Here is a 9,096-nt window from a genome sequence, read left to right as displayed (position 1 = left end):
GGGGGACAAATGGCCCAAGCCACATGGAGTTTGGGAACAGAAGGGGCCCCACCTCCTCAGATTGTTCTTTTCTTAAAAAAAACCCTCCAAAATCCCATTGATGACCAGGTGTTTGAAGGATCTGTGGCCCCGCAGAGCTTTTATCTGCTGCCATCTTACCCCCCCATGCTGATCAAGGACACTTACAGTGCTGCTGCTGGATGTTTATTTGGAATCACTGATCAGGCTGGAAATGGAGTAAAGCTGCAAACTCACATTATCTGAGTTTTTAAGGCCGTGTTTCTTCTTTTAGTTTACAGTTTTACCCCATAATCACTGATTGCTCACATTTCCCACTGCCCTCCCCAGTCAGACTGATCCCATAGGGTGGAACCAGCACTCTCAGCCCCATGGACATCACAGGGATGGAGCCCTGATAAAAGCTTCAGTAGGACACCCTCTGCCTCAGGTTATATCCAAAACCCAACTGGCCTCTGGTCTGTGGGCAGGTGGACTCTGACATTCACCTGGCCGTGGTCAGGGAGGCCAAGTGAGATTGCAGATGTTGTCTGAATGAGAAAAAAAGTAGACAGAGTCTTCTCTGGCAGTCAAAAATCGACATTTGTGTCTAGCCTTTAGTGCCATCATCCTCTTGAAACAGATCAGCTAATAAATATACTCTTAATAAGTGCTTTCCCCCCCGCCCCAAACCAGGTTCTCATGTGTTCTCATGTGCCCTGGGCTATGCATGTTAATCTGGAACTGATTCTTGCTGTTCTTTGGTGAGTAGTTTTTCTACAAGGTGAGAAGTAGCAGAACTGTCTGGTTCTGTCACTCCACAGATTACCCCATCGAGCATCTGGCTACTCCACTACCTTTTTCCTGACCTCAAGGCTCCCCCTCCATCCTCTTAGGGCTTCGCCCTCCTGTCCTCACCCAGAATTTACACAGCAGCTGCAAATGGCCTTTGTCTTGACTAACTTTAAACTTCTACAAATGAAGGAAGAAGATCTGGCCTTGTGCACGTGGCAATTTGCAAAAGGGAGAGAAAAGATGAGGCTACAGTGGAGTTGTGTGGCACACACTTGTCTTCATGGCTATCAGCAAAAAAGTGTCAGGAAGAAGCAAAAACATCCTGTCAAGCTGTTCCTGAAAAAAGGTTTTGCCTCCTAGGGTTCTGGGTTTGCAGGGAGAAAGGAGCCATCCCCTGAACAGTGGCTGCTGGAATAACTGCATTAGATTGGGGTGCTGGGTTGGGATCATTGAGCAAATGCCTGCACTTCTTTCCTGCAGCTCCTAAGGGAGCAGGGCCTGGTCCCAGAGTCATCAGATGTCCCCTGAAGTCTCAAAAGAGTCCAAATTGTTTCTTCTCGTTCTGCTGCTTCCATTTGGGCATCTGGTAGAACTCGTCCTTGGACTTCCCAAAGATATCGTGGAAATCAGCATCGGAGAGATAGCACTGCAGGGAAGAGAGAGAAAGGACAGGTCAGCTTTGGCTTTTGCAGAGCCTGGGACACCCCCACAGCTGCATCCTCCCTCTCCCCATTGTGCCAGTGCTGACCTCTGACTCCACACCAACAGCTCCTGTTCAGCTCTCTGTCCTCGTGGTGGGAAATGGAACATCCCAGCCGACTGTTCCTCATCCCACTTAACAAAGCACCAGGGGAATAAAAACCCACCAGCCCAAAGAGATGTTCCAGTTTTGAGGAGTTTGCATGTTCTGGCTGGAATTTAGTCCCTGCTGATCATACTGTGGCCAGGACAATTTATGGTCCACCAGGGAAGCTCTGCTGGCCAGAGTTTTGGGTGGTTCCTTAGGCAGTGATTCACAATGAAAGCATCTCCCCCTTGTTCAGTCCCCTCCCCTAAAATGTTCACTGGAAATGTTCATTCCCATCGCTGGAGAGATGAGGTTTGCAGAAAGCAAACCCTCATCAGAGATACTAAGAAAGACCCTGTGGGAATGGGAGGTTGAGATTTTTCCTGGGATTTTGGGTGGAAGAACCCATGTAGAGCCCAGCTGTGGATCGTGACTCTGGCTGTGGGTGCTGGCCTTTGCCAGATCTGTTGGGCAAGACACTGGTCAAACAAGGATTACAGGGAGTACAGGGAATCAGTCCTCTGTCCCCCCCATCAGTTTGCTTGGATTCAGCTGCAGCCACTGCCAAAATCTTTGGGCTGACTGGAAATCTGGGATGCGTAATTTCTTCTGAAATTGAAAACTGCTGAAACACAAGCTTTCTGACAATTAAAAAAAAAGACGATCAATCCTTTCTGGGAGGAGTTTCAAGTGAAAACATTCACCTATAGCTCAAGTAAAAAGCAAATTCTGGCTTTGTTCTCATCTGTGTCACCTGTCCCTCTGAGGACAGAATTTGGGTGGCAGAGCAAAAAAAATTCTAGCAGAAGAAAACATTTTCTAAAAACTACTACTTAAATTATTTTTCTTCTGCCACAGAAACCCCATAATTACTTCAGCTAGGCTAAAACCACCACAAGGTGTCCCTGTCCACAGCAGGGGGCTGGAACTGGATGACCTTTAAGGTCCCTTCCAACCCAGCCCATTCTACGGTTCTATGAACTTCCTCACACAAAGCTCCTGCTTTTGGTGACACCTGTATGCCCTTGAGTCTGAGCAGGACTCGGTAGTCTAAAGTTCACTTAGTCAGCTCCAGGTTAAGCTAGAAAGGCATCAAACCAGCAGTGCTGTCACCTCTTTTTTAGTGGGATCCACGCCTTCGGGAAGTTCATCCACTGTCCTGTGCATCAGCACCTCTCGGGAGTAAATCCCTTCCCCGTTGGGCACAGGGCTGCTGTGGCTGTTGTTGTTGCTGTTGTAGTTGTTGCTGTAGCTGTTGCTGTCACTGTTGCTGAAGTGAGATTTGTACTCCGAGGAGGCATTTGCTGTACCTGAACCAGCCAGGTTGCTCGTGCTGAGGGTTCTCTTGTTGAGGCTGAGGTTGTTCAGGTCCTGCCAAGTGGAGGAAAACACGTCGTGATGAGATGCTCTGGCAGAGCAAGTTGGGGATGATCCCAGGATCTTTCTGCTGGGGTTGTGGGGGACTGTTTCTGGCACAGACTATCTCTAGCTCCAAAGCAGCAAGGGGAAAGTCCCAACTAAAGCGTTAGTGCAGTGCCTCCATAAATGCTACACCTTGGTGTTAGGACTGCTAAAAGCACACACTAGTGAGAGCTCTTACAAAGAACTGAGGATACTTACAGCAGTCTCATTCTTCTCAAGATAACATCAGGGGAAGGCACATGTGGGATGACAGAAGGTGAGGTTAGAGGTCTACCATGTCTAAAACACCTGAATTACCTGCACACCCCTCCCTGATGAGCCATCTCTCCTCAACCAAACCTGCCACTTCCTTCCTGCTTTCATCCTGACCCTGCTCAGGGCAAAACTGACCCATGTGACAATGGCATTTGGGACTGTTGGGACCTCATTTACATTGGAGGATCCCCCACTGGACTATTCCCTTCTCAGGGGACCCTTATTTGAGATCTCAGCGGCTCCACCATTGTAAACTACTCACAAAACACTTAACTGCACCCTCTTAGGGCTGCACACACCTGAATTTCTTCTGCACTGGAGCAGCTGGACATCTTGCTCACAGATGCCTCTGGGCAGGACTAGAAAAGGCTCAGGAGGTCTGGGTGTACTTATGGGTGATTTATCACATCTCCCTTGCTTCCCACAGAGGAGCACAGCTCTGATGTTGGCAGCCTGAGGTTCCCATCCCTGCCCTGATCCTGGTGTCTCCTCCTCTGTGCAAACAGGCAGGGGGATGTGGTGGTGTGTGAACCCAGGTGTTTCCTACTTGTATGGCCAAGACACAACTCACCACTTTGATCTCGGATATGGCCGACACGTCTCCCAAGCTGTTCTTCATCTCCTCGTAGGACTTGCCATCCTAAGAGGAAAGAGAGAGTTGTGAGAGCCATGGGCTGCCTTTAGCCCACACTGCTGGTCTCTAACCCACACTCCTGGGTCAGGAGATGATGAATTTTAAAGCCCAGTGATGGCCACTGATGTGGCAGCTCCTGCAAACCTCAGCCCCTGCAATCAGAAGACTGCCAGAATCTGAGCTTTTACTTGAAAAGAAAGAAAAAAAAATGGACTTCAGGCTTTGAAGTTGGACAATAACAGGTGAAACCAGGAAATTTCAATTTGCAGAACGTAAATGAATAGAAATAATATTTACTGCTGGATTTAAGTATTTTTTAAATTTTTGATGAATCTTGCAATGCCTGAAATAATATTAATTTTTTTCCAATTTCCTGATTCATTCAGCTAAAACAACAGACTTTTTCAAAGACTCAAGTCCTGTCTTCTTGTAATTAGGTGCCATTTATTACGAGATACCTCTTATTTTCTATTAAAGAAATGGAATATGCTAGATCAATTGGCAAAGCTCATGACTGTGTTTTCCTAAGCAGCCAGGAGATGTCAGTTCTTAACAGAATCATCCAACAAAGTTTCCCAACAAGAACAAGCAACACAAACACATGGACTGCAGAGAAAACAGATTTAGACCCAAAACTGAGCAAAGAACACACACCAGATGTTTCTGGGATGTCAACAGTTTGGATGGCTTGTCTGTAGTTGCTGAAGCTGCCTACAGGGGATATTTTTAGAGGCACATATTTTATGAGCTGTATCCTTGTTTTTCAGCAGCTCCTCGGGAAAAAAAAAACTAAAACAAACCCACAAGTTTTGACTTTTTTCGGAGCATCAACATATTTTTAAGGGTCATTGTGAGTTGCTGTCTTATCTCTCCAGATCCAGCTGTCAAGACTTGATCCACCACCACACGGATTGGGAAGAAAGACAATGCAAACCCAGATACAGGAAATAAAATATCTCTGTAAGAGTTTTCCTGCAGCGTGAAGTCCTGGGGAAAGAGGGGAAAAAGGAATTTTTCTTTCCCAGTCATCTCCTGGGGCAGTTTTCCATTTCTGTGTAGGGAGGAGCTGGTATTTGTAACTCTGCTTTTGAAGGCTGGTGTTCAGGGACCAAGGGTGACCTTGCCCAGGAGCTCCTGGGCTTTCCACAAACCTGAACATTAGACCTGTCTGCTCACATCTTTCATTTCACCACAGTTTGCCCTTAAAGCTGGGTCATAAATTTGTCTCTGAGGCTGCATTTTCAACAATGAACTTCTCTGTTGGTTTAGTTTTTTTTTTTCCTTTATGATGTGGGTGGGTCTGTTTTCCCTCTGAACTTGATTTTACAGCTCAGAGTCCCCACCTCTTTTTGGCTGAAATCAAAAACTTGATTTGGAACCTTCTATTTACAAAAATATGAATATTGTGAATTCAAGCACATGTGCAAAAGCCTCAGTTTCACCACACAGCTACTTTTTATTGGTGAAGGAGCAGAAGCTGCTCAGACAGCACCAGGAACTCATGTCCCTGCCCACGGCAGGGGGTTGGAACTGGATGATCTTTAAGGTCCCTTCCAACCCAAGGATTGGTTCCACAATTTTGTGAAGCTCAGGACATGTCCTAGTGAGGTTTCACTCCATGCATCCCATATTCACTGACACCACCACCCTCCAGGCACCACTGAGAAGTCACAGGGCTTCTGCAGCAACTTACACTCCATTTGTAGGGGTCCCAAGCGTTGAACCACCCCGTGAAGTTGAGGGGTTCATAGCCCTGCTTCACCAGGATGATGGGAGTTGCCAAGTCCCTCCCAGCTGGATGAGTCTTGAGATACTCCTTAGCTGAGGCAATTGCCTCGTTCCTCTCCTGTGCGTTGGAGGCTTTGCCAACCCAAAGGAAAATCTGCAGGGGGAGAAGGTGTTGAAGGTCAGTGAGGCATTAGAACCTGTGCAGGCACAGCTGTTTGTTCTCCTCTGCCAGTGGGAGCACAGATAAGATTGGAGATGTGTTTTCCCAATAGTCCCCTGTGATTCTGAGCCCTGATTTACCCCCAGCCAAAGAAGATTTTGCTTTTGAGACAGGCATGCAGCATAAATATTTCAGGTAATGGCTCTTGTACATTTCAAAGTAGCTGAACCCAGTCTCAGTCAGAGATCCAACTCAACAAACACCAACTTAAAGCCATAATCTGTTTGAAAATATGCCTGAGAAAGGGAGGAGGCTTTTTTTCTGACCTCTTCCCATGTGTCCAGCAGCATGACATCATCTTCATCCAGGTCCTCCTGGCAGAACCCAACCACCTCTGTCATGATGAACCGACCCGTCTGGTTGGAGCACTCGAAGAGGCGAGGCTGGTACTGTGTGCTCTGCTCCTGGAACCTGCCTCACGCACGGCAGGGGAGGAAAAAGAAAGAAAGGTGGAAATCTTTCCCTCTTGGCTTACAGCAGGGCCCTGAAGCTACTTGTGGTGGCCTTGAAGGAAGAGGGGGAACATGGCAACACTCATCTAAAGGTCTGAAAGTCAGCACTGTCAGGTATCAGGGGATTCTCAGACCATTTTAATGATTTTCAAAGGTAATTTTTTTTTCTCCACCCAAAAAGGCAAAAGCAGAGCCCTTCTCTCATTGTGGTGATGAGCCTGATGTAAGGTGAAAGACACACCAGATCTTTTTTTTTCAAAGGAAACTATCACTGGCCCAGAGAGCTGGAGAAATCCCTGTTGTCCAGAAGCAGATCTAGTCTGGTGATTCTCCTGGGGCTGCTGCTGATAATGGCTGGAAATGGAGCATGTGGCTCCTGCAGCCCTCGGGATAATATATGGGATAGGCTTACTGGGAATAAAGAAGGATGTAGCACAGCCTTGTCTGTAGGCTTTGGACCTGTAGCTCCCACTTCAGAACTCCTGGCCCCAAAGCCAGGAAAGAAACACCTTGGTGTGGTCTCTGACCAAGGTCTTGGTGATATTCTGGCTTCCTGCTCCCTTTATTGAGGACACAGTATCAAAATTTTCACTTTCCTGAAAAGTTTTGATCTCTTGCTTAATGTCCCCTTGCCAGGCCCAGAGTAACAAGCAGGTCACTGTTACCTCTTTTCACTGGCATAAGGTGCTTTGCCTCCCAGAGCTTCCCAGAACTCTGCTGGCTCCTGTCCTTCCAGAATGGTGTGCTTGTCCCGCCTGGAAACGATGTCAGCCACCATTTTTGCCATCTCCCTCTCATCTCCACTGCATCCCTGTGTTCAGGATAAAAGATTGAGGTGCAGTTAGGGGCAGACTGGCAAATCTTATCCATGGCTGGTCCTCCAGAGAGCTTCAGACTTGTTTGAACTGATCACTCAGAATCCATTTCTAGTCCTTGAAGGGACACTTAGTGCAGCCAATGGCACCTAGAGCAAAACTCACAGAATGACAGAATGATTTGGGTCAGGAGGGACTTTAAAGATCATCAGGAACACCTTCTACTTGAACAGGATGCTCCAAGCCATATCCAACCTGGCTTTGAACACTTCCAGGGATGGGGCATCCACAAGTTCTCTGCTTTGGTTTGATCTACCATCTCATCCTGGCACACAACACAAGATAAATGAATTTGCTCTCATCCTGTCTGATTCCTTACAGCTGGAAAATATGGGATGATTTATTCACATGAGAGCTGTATGAACATCTACAATGAGGTGAGGGGAAGCCCAGCATGTAGAGAGAGGGCTGTTACTGCTGACCCTTCACAGACAGAGCCCTTTCCTGGGTGCACTTACTTCCCTCACAGAAACATCAAATCATTAAGGTTGAAAAGGATCTTTAAGATCATGATGTCCAACCATCAGCCCAGCAGCACTAAATCATGTCATCAAGTGCCACATCCACACATTCTTTGAATACTTTTGACTCCACTATTGCCCTGGACAGCCTGTTCCAGTGCTTGACATCCCTTTCTGTGAAGAAATTTTTCCTAATATCTAGTATTAGGAAATGTCTAGTATTAACCTCCCCTGGCACAACCTGAGGCCGTTTCTCCACTGAACTAATGGTCCACCTGCCCAAGGAATCATCTCCATGACCTGGCAGAGGCAGGAGACTCCAGCCCCATCTCAGCAACTTCAGATTCCTTTGGCTGCCTCCCAGCGTGTCTCGCTGCAGAACTCACCTTCCCACACCACAGGTAGCAGACTTGGCTGGTGGTGAGCAGGAAGACATCATTGGAGTTGAGGGAGGAGGCTCGGGCTGGCACCTCTGTGGCTTTGGTGTTCACCTCATCCGTGCCCCTCACCTGGAAGAGGCGGATGGGTGGCTCGGGGGAGCTCTTCTGAGCCCGGCTGGTGCCTCCCTGCAGAGACACAGAGGGAAGAGTGGTATAAGGAGGTGAGGAGGACACACACACAGATCTAGGGTGTGACTGATTTGGAGAAGGCTCACAGCCCTGCCCACTGTTGCAATGATGGGCCATGGTTCTGCACTGAGTGGGTGAGGAGATGCAAATATCTTCTGATTCCAGGTCAGAATGAAACCCACATGGCACAACTCCCACATTTCTGCCTGATTTCTGAGTCTTGACCAGCTCCCATCAAGATCCTCAAGGTCCATGTGAGCAGATCTTGGTGTCTGTAGAGGATGTGCCATGTAAACTGGGCAAGGCATCTGTACCCTGATTTCCAGCTGTGCTCACCTTAACTGAACATCTGCCATGGAAACCAAATAGTGGGACCAATACTGAGAGCTGAGGGCCATTCCCCTCTCCTAGAGCCATTTGGAACTTCACCACAAGTGTCAGCAGCCAAGGCAGCAAGGGAAGTGGGTAGTGGGTTGGTAGTTATGTTTTATAATTCAGGCAAGGACAATTCAAATCATGTTTGTAGGATATTTTGAAGGATCCTCTCTGGACAGCAGTATTGGTAATTCATAGGATGACTGCCTTATTCTCTAAAGTATTTTGGGACGGAGTTGGAATGAACCTCACAGGTCACTGCTGGAGCTCAGGGGTGGATATGGGGGTACCAAATACCTCTGAGGGTCCAGCCCTTGCAGATTGGCTTAAAGTAATCATAGCAAGACTGCTTTTCAGAGGTGTTTTGTAAAGTAAAAGGTTTAATATATGAAAAATAATAAACATTACAAAAACAAAAGAAAAAGACAAGCACAGGTGTCAGAGAAACCTCTGACACCCTGCTAAAATCACTCCAGAAAACCCCTTAGTTCTTTTATGCTCCTTCTTTGGTATTCAAATGGTTCAG

General features: G+C 47.3%; 1 protein-coding gene across 1 annotated transcript in view; it reads right to left on the bottom strand.

The window, feature by feature from the left end:
* Positions 1 to 679: 679 nt before the first annotated feature.
* Positions 680 to 9,096, bottom strand: part of VILL (villin like) — a 35,938-nt gene continuing 27,521 nt past the window's right edge. Inside the window, exons 14-20 of the mRNA XM_083880385.1 lie at positions 8,013 to 8,192; positions 6,956 to 7,101; positions 6,105 to 6,249; positions 5,584 to 5,772; positions 3,828 to 3,896; positions 2,693 to 2,950; positions 680 to 1,438 (exon numbers count right to left, since the gene is read on the bottom strand). Coding sequence (XP_083736511.1) covers positions 1,325 to 1,438; positions 2,693 to 2,950; positions 3,828 to 3,896; positions 5,584 to 5,772; positions 6,105 to 6,249; positions 6,956 to 7,101; positions 8,013 to 8,192 — 1,101 coding nt within the window. The 3' untranslated portion in view covers positions 680 to 1,324. The remainder of the gene's footprint in view (positions 1,439 to 2,692; positions 2,951 to 3,827; positions 3,897 to 5,583; positions 5,773 to 6,104; positions 6,250 to 6,955; positions 7,102 to 8,012; positions 8,193 to 9,096) is intronic.

Source organism: Zosterops lateralis, assembly GCF_965231275.1.
Source record: "Zosterops lateralis genome assembly, chromosome: 1".
Taxonomy (NCBI): Eukaryota; Metazoa; Chordata; class Aves; order Passeriformes; family Zosteropidae; genus Zosterops; species Zosterops lateralis.
The sequence above is the reverse complement of the archived record's forward strand: the minus strand, read 5'-3'. Positions and strand labels throughout refer to the sequence as shown.